A 13,841-nucleotide genomic window follows, 5' to 3' on the forward strand; every position below is an offset into this window, starting at 1 on the left:
TTCAAAAAATGTAGAGGTAAATGTATTACTATTACCATTTTATAGAGAGGGAAACTGAGGCTCAGGGAATTAAAGCAACTTGTCCAAAGTCACTAGAGTTGCAGCTGAGTTCTGAAGCCAGGTTGTTTGACCTTAAGACTGGATATTCAAAACCAATAATGTGTACTTGACAGTGTTAGTATGAGAGGCAAGGCCAGCAGCCATCCTCTAAAATGAATACGCAACATTGGGTTTTTGCTATATGGCGCGCCTGGTTGAGACAGGACAATTCAGGCCACCGCTTTAGAAGGAACAGGTCAAACAATCACATTTAGAACAGGAGACACATCATATTGGGAAAGGGATCTAACAAAAGAAAAACTTGCCAAATCTATGAGGGAGGTACGGAGACTATAGGAGTTCAAAAGAGGAGAGCGGGAGAAACAACTTCGGAGAAAGAAAAGTGTAGAGACAGACTTTAAAGGTCGTGGCTGGAAGCAAAGAAGCAGAAAAACACAGCACCCTTCCCCTCCTTCCCACTCCCCAGATTAGGGAAGGAGTCCAGCTACTTTGCCTATAGGAACAGAGTGAAAATAACACTGGAAAGGCAACTTGGGGGACTAAATTGAGTGGATCTCTTGTATTTCTAAAAAGATCTATGAAATTTTGATGTCAATAAGAAAGGATGAGAGCAAGTAAGAGAATGCCTATGAAATCTGATGAGTGATTGGTTGTGGAAGGCAAAAGGGAAAAGGCATCAAAAACTATCTCCACGTGGCTACTCTGGCAGTGCAAATTCCTCACTGATAGAGACTTAATGTTTTTATCTCCACCCTGCGTGTTATAATTACAGACGGCATTTATTGATGCTTAACTGTACACCAGGCCCTGTTTTAACAGCTTTACATGGATTATTTCATTTGATATTCACATCAACCCTATGAGATAAGAGCCACCATTATCACTATTTTACAGATAAGGGAGACTAGGCTTGGAAAGGTTAAGCAGTTTGCCCATTGTTATGTGCTAGTCAAAGTTGAGCTTGCTTCAGATCCAGGCATCAGCCTCAAAGTCTGGGCTCTGAAGCGCTTAGCTGTGCAATTTTCATGACAAGTACCTAGTAGCTGCTCAGTTTTAATGTCAATTAAAAGAGTAAATATTTGTCAACTAAGATTCTACTATCATACTCTCCTCAAAGCCCTTACTTAAGATTTTTTTGTGTGTTTTTCCCCTAGTGTTTCCTCTAATCTGCCTTATTGAGAAAAAACCATAAAATTCCACAGGTGCCACGTGGGGAGATTGTCTTCCATTGCCTGCTCCCCAGCGTCTATCACACCACTGCCAACCCCTGCTAGCATCCTACAGAACTCAAGCTGTCCCCTGCCAGTCTCAGCAATCCTATGCTCTCTGAAGACTGGAGATTGCTTCTCATAGCCTTGGCTGTGTTGGACATTGAAAAGTTTAGTCATAAAACCGACTCCAGCAGCTTCTCTAAGGAACACCCTGCACCCTGTCATAGGAATTTTTACTCCTCTATGGTCTTACTGACTCGCCAGTGTCTGACAGGCTGGGCCCGTGCAGTCTAACACCAGGGGCAAATGCAGTCTGTGACAAACGTGCTCCCTATCTTTCTGTTATCCATTCTTTATGGAGGCCAGGCAAATCTTTCTGCCTTGAGCTATTTGTCACACATTTTAGTGATAATTTTTGTGAGAAAGAGACTGATTGCAAGTGATGGATGAGGTGAGTTGTGACAGCCCAGAACAGGGTGAGTAAGGGCTGAAGAATGTGGGTGGGTGTGAAATGGTGAGTATGGAGAGGTTGTCTTCTCTACTGAACTCTGATCTGGTTGAGGGAAAGGCACTGACAGGAAGGACCCTAAAACTCATTTAAATGAAGTTTACATAACTCTGGCAAGAGTTATCAAAACCCACCTTATATGGGTAACATACTTCCTTTCTGTCCTGCCCACAGAGATGCAGTAAATTCTACAATTAACTAACAGGAAATACACCCATGGAAATGAATCTAGACACTAAATGTAAATCCAGTTATTTATGATCTGAAATAAAGGGTATTTTCTGGGCTAGATTTGCATTACTAAGATAAAACAAGCACTTAAAGGCAGATGTCGGCCTATGGTCAGGAACTTGGAAGGAATGTTGCTATGTGTCTTACTCCTTGGTGTTTGAAATAATGAACTTCTATTTCTTACTGAAGGCAAATCCTATTCTGCTCTTACTGATGGACTCTATAGACTTTTCAGGCAGCCGCAGTAGCTAAGTGGCCAGGCATTCTGAGTATATTTAAACACTTCATATGAAATGTGCCTCTAGGCTGTCCCAGGAAGGGACCCTGTGCTTTCTTTGCCACCTCTGGCCTTTCTTACAAATGTAGAAAAGCCACAATCATGGGCCCCACTGTCAGCCCATCTGTAATGTGTGTTCTTGCTTACACAGAATGGCCATGGAAAGCTATTTTTAGTCATTGTGTGGAGTGATTTTATTTAAATGCTTTCCATTTTTTAGAGAACTATCATATTCTAATTGTTTAAGAATAAGCAATAAGGTTGCTGGAGAATCTGAGGGCATTTTATCTGTAATGGTACTACAGCAATGGAGGGCTGGAACAGCAAGGGCTGTTTCATAGACATCGTATGCTCAAGTGTGATGTGCACATGTGTATGCCAAGGGGTACTTTTCTGTACCCAACCATATGGTTTTAACCAAATGAACCAAAATAGCAGCAGATAGTGTTTTAATTGGATATCAGGGGGTTTTAAAGTTGTTTCTTCATTGATGACTTTGAGATATCTTTCTTTCTCAGTCTTCTTCTGAAATAAAGACTGACTACCTATCAATTATAATGGACCCAGACGAAGTTCCCCTGGATGAGCAGTGTGAGCGGCTCCCATATGATGCCAGCAAGTGGGAGTTTGCTCGGGAGAGACTTAAACTGGGTAATGTATTTGTTCAACAGGTTCCTAAACTCATACTGAGCACCTATTACATACAAAAGACTGTGTTGAAGAATGCAAAAGTAGGCTAGACTCAGGATTCCACCCTCTGGCAGTTCACAGCCGAGCAAGGGAGATGTACACAGAGGTGTATGAGTCTGTGAGAATGCTGACAGGACAGTTCAGGGACAAGGAGCACCTGTTCATTCTTCCAACAGTTACCAAGCCCTTCTCTGAGCAGGAGACACAAAGGTATTTAAGTCTCTTCCCTCTAAGGAAATCGCCTTAAAAATAGGTAAGTGAAGGGAAAGGAGAGGAGATTAGTTCCATCAGGAGCCTTACAAGTACAGGCACTCTTAAATAATGACATTTTTGAGTTAGAAATTTATGACCTGGAACACAATTCAGGATGATGAGGAACAGTAAAATCACTCGGTGAAAGAGCTAGTACTCTTCGAGGTTGTGAATCAAACACTGCTCCGCACAGATCCACCAATTATATACTTTCAATTTCCCTGGGTATTCAAAATGTCCAGACAGAGAAGAAAATTCTAGGGGGTCACTTAAGTTTCACTTTTGAAGAGCAAGGACTGTTATTTTCCAGGTAATACAGATGCTGTAAACACCAGGCAAATGTGCTTTCCCTCAGCTTACCCCCAAGTTCCTCTAGCTTAGACATCACAGTGAAAACTAATTTCCAGTCCAGTTGTTACAAAACAATGAGAGCCTCAATTACTCCCACCCAAAATACTTAGACTGTGGTGTCTGAAAGTTTTCCACTCACTGCTATCTATGCCAGGGTAGCTGGAACTAGGAAAAGAGAACATGCATCCAGTGTTCCCAGAGCTTGTCACTCTGGGTATAAAGAGCCTGTTAGTCCAAATTCAACGGCACCGCTTCCTCTTCCCCCATCCCCAGACTATACGGATGAAGGTGGAGGTGTGAGGTGACAAGAGGGAAAAATGGCTTTTCTCATTGTCTTGGGCCTTAAAATGATTCCACTTACATTTCTGCCTACATGAGAAAGAGTACTTGGCCCGAAGAGTATGTTCTGTTTGGCTTGGGGAAGAAAATTAGAAATCAGTAAAAAGCTGGAGACACAGATAAAGCCAATAATGGCTGCTGACAGAAAAAAGAAATCAACCAAATTTAGAGTAGTTAAGGGCAGGTGGCACACTAGATGAGTTCCTTCTGCAAGTCTATATATGGCAGCTAGCCCAGCCCCTTCAGCGACCTTGGCACGGAATATGGGATAATTTTCCCACAACCATAAGCCATTCTCAGGCCACATTGCTTTCCAGAATTATTAGTCACAATCAAATATGCTCTTTCCAGGGTATGACACATGAGCTTTCCTCCCATTTCTTCATTCCTTGGCCTAGTGTCACTGTGATCCATAACTCATCGAGGGAGATTGCCAGTCCTTCTACCGGAATTCCCCTGGGGCTCTGTGGGTTTAGATAATCCCATTTCAGGAGATTCTCCCCGTTGAAGATCTTTCTCATGGTTCTTTTCCTTCCCAGTTGCCAGATGCTATGATTTGGCTAGTGTACATGTGAGTGTCTTTGATGGGTAAGAGGAAGTGTATAGCTAGTCAGCTAACAGTCTCAATGCAGAGTGTGGCTGCAAGAGCCAGAGAAATGCTCCTCCTACTAACTTGGGAGCAAAGAGGCCCAAGGTGTCTTTGTTTTTTAGCCAAATAAATGACAAAAAGAAATCTGAAGCAGTGCCTGGCAAGTGAAAGTAACCAAGATTATGTCTGGATGGATGGAAAAAGGCAGGTTTGATGGGCAGAGTTACAGAGGGGTTATAAATGTAGAGAAAAGCACAGACCAAGCTGCTTCTGATCTCAGCTGTCTGCACTCTGTGGGTTTCTCTCAGCCTTGGTGAGAGAAGTCAGGTTTACAGTACCTGATAGATACAATTGGAGTCTGGGTTAAAGGTGTTGCTACCATTGAAATTCCTGAAATCCAATACCTAAAGAAACCTATTTTGTTAGTGATTCCTCATTAAACCTCAGAGAGAATTCCCCTCCTATAAATTTATAAATGTACGACATTGCACCTTTGGAAAATAAAGTCATAATTAGTGAATATGGGAAATAACATAGGGAGTCTGGAAATTGGCAGGTGGATGGTGCCTGGGGCTGGTACTGCCCCTTTGTAAGACTGGCCCTGGGTGCCAGAGCAGGGCTCGGCCGCATGCTGCTATGCACTGTCCCTAGAGCATCCCAGGGACCCGGGCCAGTCGTTGTTGGGAGAAATTCCAATATCCTTTCATTGTATGACAGTGACCTAGCACTTTTCCAAGCTAGTGTGTGGCCTTTAGGTAACACCAAGGAAGATTTTAAGGGGAAAGGAGGATCAAGCCAGGTTAAGTCCTCTGTGACTGGGCTCCCCGGAACTGGAACTGTGGGTCTGCAGAAGGACTCCAGTGCCTCAGATGATTCAAAAGCCCATGCTAATTTCATGCTGTTTTGTGAGGCAGCAGTCAGCTTCCAAGAGAATAAAGGAAAAGACTGAGGGAAGCTAAGTGAGAATGAATGGATTATCGCTGATAGAAGCAAAGTCCCCAAACACTGGTTATAACAAAGTGTGTTGTGATGGCTAAGAAGGGAATGCATGGGGACTCAAGTGCTGAAAGAAAACGATTCCATCTGCCCCAAACAAGCGAGAGTCTGCAGTATGTGGAGAGGTGTCCCAAAACAGAGATTATCTTACTATTTCTCAGGCTCAGGACACTTTTCATATTAGATGGTAGAAGGCACTTCAAAAGCAAAATGTCATTCTTTTACTCTAAAAAAGCAAGGAATAGTCTGCGACCAAATACATCATCTTTCACACGTCTGGAGAAGGTATCTGCCAGTGCCCTTTCCATACATGATCTCCACATCCAGCACCTTCAGGGGCCACTCAAGGCTCTTCTATTTAAACCAACATTCCCCATGCTGGTCTATATCTTGGACAATTTAATCTGAAGGAAGCACTGACTACATTGCACCCCGTGGCGTGTGCTCTGGTAGGAACAATCTCGGTCAGTCACTACAGGCACATGTGTGACCACAGGAAAGGCATATGATGTCACCAGTGTTCCCCTCCTGATGCAGAGTGCATCCCCATAAGATAGATGCAGAGAACACTACAGAGAGGCTCGTATGATTCTGTTGGTAACTGAACTCTTCCCATGTCCTAACTGGATGCCTAGTGGGGTTGGTAATGGAAGATATGAAGCAGAGGCAGGGTGAAGACATCTTTGTTACTGAGTAGTTGTGCATGAAAGTATAAAGGTTCTAATATGATGAAAAAGCAGAAAAGCCTGGATATAAACTTTACAAGAATCTTAAAAAAACATCAAACAACTATATCCTTTGGGGGAAGGGATTGGAGTATGAGGGAGGGAGGGAGGGAGGGAGGGACGGAGGGCCAACTGAAGGCTTGTTATCAGAACAGTCTCAGAATGAGGACTTGGTTCAGAGAGGAGGTGTTGTGTTAAATCAACACTCTAACTACTGGGACTTAACTTTTGACCAGAGGCATTTTCTTAGCTCTTCCCCCCAGAACCAAGTAAGAGTGACTTCTTTGGCTCACTGCTTTTGCCATATCATGCTTGAGGTGTACTATTTCTCTAGGTTCTATTTAGCTACCTACTTCCTAATGGTTCAAAAGGAAGTCCCCTAATATAAAGGTAGCCAAGGTTTTCCAGGGGATGCCTTCCTCACAGAGCATCACTCTCAAGGTTTCCATCTCATGGGTCCCTCTAGTTACCCAGGATGTATGAGACTTGCTTTGAGTATCTCACAAATTCCCACATGCTACTGTTCATTCTGCACTAATATACAGCAGACCCATGCACCAGGTACTAGGCTAGATTCAGACATGGTCATTGCTCCTCTCAATCAAGTTGTCTCATGCAAGGGTGAGGAAAGAAACATGTGAATAGTCATTATAGTGCAACATAATGGGTGCCATGAAAGAACCCTTGCTTTGTTATTGCATTTGGCAACCACCATTCTGTGGCTGAAACAAATTACTCCCAGTGGTTGATAGGCTCATGTGCTGAACATGAAGACGTTAGAAATACTGGTACTATTTTGCCTGGTAAAGGAGTCAGAGAAATGAGTTAGTGGGTTTTTTTTAATGTTTTATTTTATTTTATTGATTTTAGAAAGAGAGGAAGGCAGAGGGAGAGAGAGAGAAACATCAATGTGAGAGAGAAACGGATGAGTTGCCTCCAGCACACACTCCAACTGGGGATCAAGTCTGCAACCTTCACATGTGCCCTGACTAGGAATCAAACCGGCGACCTTTTAGTGCATGGGACAACGCTCAACCAACTGAGCCACACCGGCCAGGGCAGTGGGGTTTGTTTTATCTATGAAGCATTCTTGTAACCAACAGCAATAACTACCATTCTGTTTCTCCCTTTCTGCTGAAAATAGATCAGAAGAAATGACCCTAAGTGCCAAGAAAAGTGGCCTGGGTTAAACACAGGGAAACATTCTTGTTAATGATGTTATTAAACAATGGAAGGGACTACCCAGGATTTGGTGGCCTCTCCCTTCCAGGAGGATTTTGTGAAAGGGAAACTGGCCGTCTGCATGAACCAAAGGCCTTCTAGGGGCCCAGCATAGCTGTGAAGAATGAGGGTGCCTCAGAAGCACAGTGAAGAGTTGGAAAGAAGATACTCCAGAAATGTCCCTTACTTTGACTCTTTTGGGGTCAGTTCATTAGAGATTCCATTCAAAGCTACATGTGCCTCACATATACACATAGGGAAAATGTCACTTTCCTTCCTGAAAAAGACTTAAACTCGTCCTACTGGCTTGACAAACAAATCAATGTATTCTTTTCATTATAGGGAAATCACTTGGAAGAGGGGCTTTTGGAAAAGTGGTACAAGCATCTGCATTTGGCATTAAGAAATCACCCACATGCCGGACTGTGGCTGTAAAAATGCTAAAAGGTATGAACACTGTAGTTTGGCTTTCAACTGACCCTATTACAGTTCCTAAATGTTGCTATAAGTTGGATGTGGCCTAGGAACAGATACAAGCTAATTCTGCTCTGGTCATACAACCTTCTTCTACTGTTAGAAGCTCCTTGACTTTAGGAGTTTTCAATTAGGCCAGAGAGAGTTCAGAATAAACCTTGTAAATGAAACAATCAACATCATCCATGGGAAGACAATTTCTGTCTCCTAGAAGATATTTCTCCTACCACATCTAGACTCTCAGGGACTTAAGCCATGGTAACCACAGGTTCAAAATTTTTTGAAATGATCCACTATGACATTATAATGGGAATTCAGCTGTACATCATAAATCCCAAAGGCTTAGCTGGGGCTTGACCTAACTATAAGGTAAAACTATGAAACTAAAACAAGTGAGATGACCAAGACCCTAAACTAATTAATACTGTCAAGTCCCAACCATAAACCTTTTTCTGTTTAGAAGTTAAAAACAACAAATTATCTTTCTAGTGTGAAGTGCCAAATCACATAGGGATGTATGACCATTGCCATAAGACAGACTGAAAGTGAAAATTATGTAAACCAAACAAATCACAACTCATAGGTCCTTTAAAGTTTAAAAACTAATTCATTTCCTCATTTATGATGGAATTTTCATTTTACTTCAATGCATTTTAAGGTCCCCAAACCAAAAGAAACTAAAATCCCAAAGGGCAGTTTTCAGCTTTCCAAAGTCTCCAATATATTGACAGGGGATTTTGAGACACAGGAAGCTATGCAACCAGCTAAGCAGGTACCTAGCAAAAGCTTTAGGAGAAAAAGGGCCATTTGCTTAGGGAGACTTCAAAGCTCCTTATCTTCTCCCAGCGCTGACCATCATTGCCAAAGTATCATGTAGAGGCATTTTCCACCTCAAAAGGCTGTCCTTTTCAAAGGAAAGCTTTGATAAAACTCTACAAAGAATCTGACAGTTCTACTCTGAAAGTAGCCAGGAAAGGAGTTTTGCATCCACAAGTCAGAACTTCTGTTCAAGGCGGACTACCCAGACAATGGAGGCATTTCTGTGAGAATATCTCCACTGCACACACCACTCTCCACACTCTCACCCCAGATTCTGAAGACAAGAGGCATCAACATGTCTTCTATGTGAGAAAGCACCAGACTAAGTACTTTAATATATTAGGTTGAACCACTTGAAATCATTTTTCTTATTTTTCTCTCTACAGCCTTGTGAGGTAGATAGTATTCCAGTTTGCAAATGAAGAAGTAGGCCCAGAAATATTCAATAGCCTCTGCAAGGCCACACAGCTCCCCAGTGTAAGAGTTTGCGTGCAAGTCTTGTAGCTTCGAGGGCAGTGCTCTTTCCCCCACACCACCGTGCTACCAAAGAGGTGCTGACCGCCTCCTGGGAACGGCTCATCGTTCCAAAATCCTGAAATTGATCCTGGCCTGTGTTCTGGAGGCAATCTAGTGTCCAACCTTGAGATACGCAAATTAAATCTGGAAGCATCTGCTTCCTCAGCTGGTACCGTTTCCCTGCTTACTACCACACTCTGTCTCTGGGAGAGGCAAGTGGGCTGTGCTAAAGGGGTATAAATGCACGAAGGGATTGATGAGTTTGAGGAGGGAAATTCTGAGCTGAGAGTTTGTAAAGGCCCAAAGAATCTACTCTTTGTAATACAGAAATAGTGCTCGTAATATCTTTATAAATGCTTATCTTTTTTAAGCCACCAGCCTTGGTTGGAAAAGACTGCCAAATCATCCACTGTACAAAATTCCTAAAAACCATTTTCATTCAGCTTTCTTGTTTTTAAATTGGTTGGCCATCTGTTTCTAGGAAAAACTGGAAAGGCAGAACGTCAAACAAAGGCCATGAGACAGAAGCTCTTTTAAAGTGCCCTTAAGCAAAACCTTTAACCTTTTGGGGTCTTGTGCCCATGTCTTAAATGAGAAAAGTAATCACATTGTTTATTTAGCTAACAAATATTTGTTAAGAATCTTCTGTGAGCCAATCACAGCCTCATTGGGAGGCTTCCAAAGTTTATCTAGTTATTATTAAAAAATGATTTGTGCTTATGAAATACCATGTTGGTATCTACCACAATGTTAAATGCACATCCTTTGACCCATTCCAGGATTATCTTACTGAATGCTTGCACATGTGTACAAAGATTACAGGCTGTCTATTACAGCATTATTTGTAATGGCAAAAACAAAAAACTGTAGACAATCTAAATGTTAGGAATGCCATAAACCAATTAAAGAGTCTCTGACATATTAAAAAGGAAGAAAAACAAATTATACATATATCTCATCCCATTTATGTATCACTCATTTATGTAAATTAAAAAAATACCTTTGAAAGATCTGAAATTCTAAAAGATTAACAGTGGTTACTTCTACAGAGTTAAAGTGGGCTGGAGTGGCTTTCACTTTTTACTCTATATACATAATACTGTTGAAATATTTTACAGCAACATTATATGGCTTTTTTATTTCTAAAAATAACTTAAAATATTTAAATGCCTTAGAAATCAACCAATAAAAACAGACAGAACAAACTTAATTTAGGCTTTAGACTGCTAATTCTTAGACTGCTGTTGTTTATCTCTGAGAATGAAATTGAAGTCAGATGCTTATGGATCCTCACAACTTGAGATAACCCTGTGGACTCCAGGGTGGAAAGGTTACAGGGAGAAAATAACACATTGCAAAGATGTTTACAGAAGTGGCCATTCCACTCTTGCAGGTTCTTGTGCTCTTCTTTGTAACACCTCAAAAAGGGGAAAATTGAGAAAAAGAGGTAAGAACATCCCTGCCTGGAAGGTTCTCGCCGTGCCTGGTTCCGATAGAGGCCCTTTCACAAGGTGCGCCGCTCTGAGTCAGCGCATTGCTGAGCAGGACTAGGGCCACGGAGAGGAAACGTGCAGTGACTAACCCCACCGCCACTCTGGGCCTTACTGTAATCAAAAGGATGTTGGCTCAGGAGGGTGGAAGTAATGAAAACAGTCTAGAGACCCGGCCTTTCTGCAGAATGTGGGAAGTTAATGAAGCAACAGGCTGAGCACAACAAACATGGAGGGCAGGACTGCCGCTTCCGGCGGAAAGAACTTCATTGTCCTGTCGCCTTGACTCTTCCTTGCTTCTCACACAGAGGGGGCCACGGCCAGCGAGTACAAAGCTCTGATGACGGAGCTCAAGATCTTGACCCACATTGGCCACCACCTGAATGTAGTCAACCTGCTGGGCGCCTGCACCAAGCAAGGAGGTAAATGAGAAGGGACGGCCCTGGTCCATCTCCCGGTTCACACGCAGAAAGCAGAGTTTCCAACATACAGCTTCTCCCCACCCCCGCCCCCCTCACCTGCTGGAAAATGGTCTCTCCATGGTTCCAGAAGAAACAGTTTTTCCATTTATAAAAGGGGGGTCCCATCCAAGAAATGCTTTCCCTGTACAATTAATTTAAAGGTTCCAAAGAGAAGGACAGCCAAGCACTAACCTTTCCGTAGGGGAGGAGAGAAAGTCTTCAGGAACGCTCATTCCTCTGGGCGAAGTTTCAAAGGAAACGTGTAACCTTCTGTGCATTTACCCCAGCTCTGGTCACACTCCGGCTCTGTCACAGTCACCATCAAAACTGACCAGGGCTAATCAGAGAGCCCGCTCCGTCTGTGCCTCTGAGCTTGGTGTAGCGGGCTCCTGCGTGGAGCCCCTCCTGAGGGCAAGGAATGCGGGACCCCAGGCAGGCAGCCGAGATCGTAGACTCCTCTTGGGTGGTGGGGAGACACCACCTGTGGAAGCAGCTTCCCGTTGTGCAACCTGGAGGGAAGAGGAGGTGCTGTCACGATTTCTAACATGCACTTTTAAATCAGCAAAGCCCTGACAGACACAGAACACCCCTCTCCTGAGCAGGGCCCGGCCTCTGTGAGCCGGGAAGAACTGGGGAGCCTGTGCCCTTGGGCTCAGAGACTCCGAGCAGCCGAGGCTCCCGGCGTGCCCTTGGCAACAGCCACCTGGAGCAGCGCCGGGATCACTCCCGCTTTGACCCGGAACCGGAAGTTGTTCTTCCCTGCGGGTCCCGTACTGCCCCGACCAGTGGCGGAAGCCCTGAGAGGTACAGGCGCCCGCTGAGGCGAAGCAGCTTTCGGGGCACCACGCACGCGGGACCGACTCGCTGCTTGGGTTTTTTCTTTTCTTCCCAACCCTCTTGCTTCCTTTTGGCCAGGACTCTGCAAACCATGGGGTCAGCCTGTGAGCTTAATTTGGCCTTTTTAAATAGTTGGGGGGAAGACTCAAAAGAAGAATATATGACGTGAGAATTATATGAAATTCAAATGTATATGTTCATAAAGTTTTATTGGAGCACAGTCACTCATTTGATTATATTGTCGTTTATGGCTGCTTTTCACACTACAGAGGCAGGATTGAGCTGTATGGCCTCCAAAGCCTAAAATATTTACCCTCCTTTACAAAAGTTTGCCGGCCCCTTATAAGCCCCAAGGCAAACTGTGTGCAGACACCCTCAGCTGGCTGGAGACAGACGGGACGGACAGAACCAGTCTATTTTCTGCACTGGAAGGGAGGAGCTGCTTGACAGTGCTGGGGTTGAAGTGACAATAATATCTTGAGGCCCCTCTACTCCCTAGGGTCTGGCTAAGCAGCAGAGAAGGTGGCTGGCAGTTACAGGTAGAGCCCTGGCATCGGCCCCACCCCCCTTCAAAGTTCTTTCTTTCTCCTCTTTTCTCTTTTTTCTGCTTCTCTCCACTCTCAACCCCCAATTGTCTCCTATTCCTTTTGAATGTTTTAATTGAAAAAACTCCCCTAAGTTGCATCCCTAGGCCCCACTAATATAAAGACAAGTTGGTTTGAGGTTTCTCGGGCTACTGAAGGCTGGCAGGTGGCTGCCCCGGGTGGTGTCCTGAGCATGTGTTGTTTTGGCTGCAGGGCCTCTGATGGTGATCGTTGAGTACTGCAAATATGGAAATCTATCCAACTACCTCAAGAGCAAACGAGACTTATTCTTTCTCAACAAGGTAAGGAATTGGCAGCCCCTTCTGGTAAGGAATTGGATGTTTTTAAAGATAGCAATGACTTTCCATTTAGGCTATAGCCACATAAGGCATGAGAAACCTATATTTTTTCCATTAATGACTAAGCTTAAAACTCAATGTCTGCTTTTCCCTCCTTTTTAAAAATTTCCTTCCATGCTAATATGTCACACTCTTTTTGTGGATAGCACAGAGAATATTTGATCCTACTGTATGCAGCAATAATTAAGGGTTAAAATTTACTAGCCATCTATCTAAATACCTATCAGATCATCTTGATAACTTTAGCTCTCTCTCTCCTTCTTCCCCTCCCTCTCTCTTCTCAGATGTACACAGACACACACAAATCACTTAGTCACTTGTTGTTTAAAAGATGATAGCAAGTGTAATTGTCTCCATTAATTTCTCTAATAAAATTAGAGAAATTAAGGACTCAATGAATCGAGTGACTTTACAGTCAACAATAGCCCAAGAAATCATTTTCTTTCCTTCCCCACACCCTCACCACCAGTCACCACTACACATGCACTGAACCAGCCTTATCCACTAAAATAAAGCTATGTAATAAAAAGAGCACAAGGGTCCAAGTTCTGAAGGTAAACCAAGGTTTTTTTGTGTGTGGTTTTTTATCCTCACCCAAGGATATTTTTCCATTGCTTTTCAGAGAGTGGAAGGGGAGAAGACAGAGAGAGAAACATTGATTGGTTGCCTCCTATATGCACCCCAACCAGGGCCTGGGATCGACCCTGCATCCGAGGTACATTCCATTCACCAGAATCAAACCTGGGACCCTTCAGTCCAAGGGCCGACGCTCTAACCACTGAACCAAACCAGCTAGGGCCAAACCAAGTTCAAAAGAGATAATTGAATGGAGGAGAAAAGAGTTTAATAAA

General features: G+C 43.5%; 1 protein-coding gene across 1 annotated transcript in view; it reads left to right on the top strand.

Moving 5' to 3' along the window:
• FLT1 (fms related receptor tyrosine kinase 1) overlaps positions 1–13,841 on the top strand; it is a 178,788-nt gene that overhangs the window by 141,261 nt on the left and 23,686 nt on the right. Inside the window, exons 17-20 of the mRNA XM_016209446.2 lie at positions 2,806–2,938; positions 7,793–7,897; positions 11,058–11,171; positions 12,845–12,933. Coding sequence (XP_016064932.2) covers positions 2,806–2,938; positions 7,793–7,897; positions 11,058–11,171; positions 12,845–12,933 — 441 coding nt within the window. The remainder of the gene's footprint in view (positions 1–2,805; positions 2,939–7,792; positions 7,898–11,057; positions 11,172–12,844; positions 12,934–13,841) is intronic.

The sequence above is a fragment of the Miniopterus natalensis genome, chromosome 2 (assembly GCF_054644295.1).
Source record: "Miniopterus natalensis isolate mMinNat1 chromosome 2, mMinNat1.hap1, whole genome shotgun sequence".
In the NCBI taxonomy this organism is placed as follows: Eukaryota; Metazoa; Chordata; class Mammalia; order Chiroptera; family Miniopteridae; genus Miniopterus; species Miniopterus natalensis.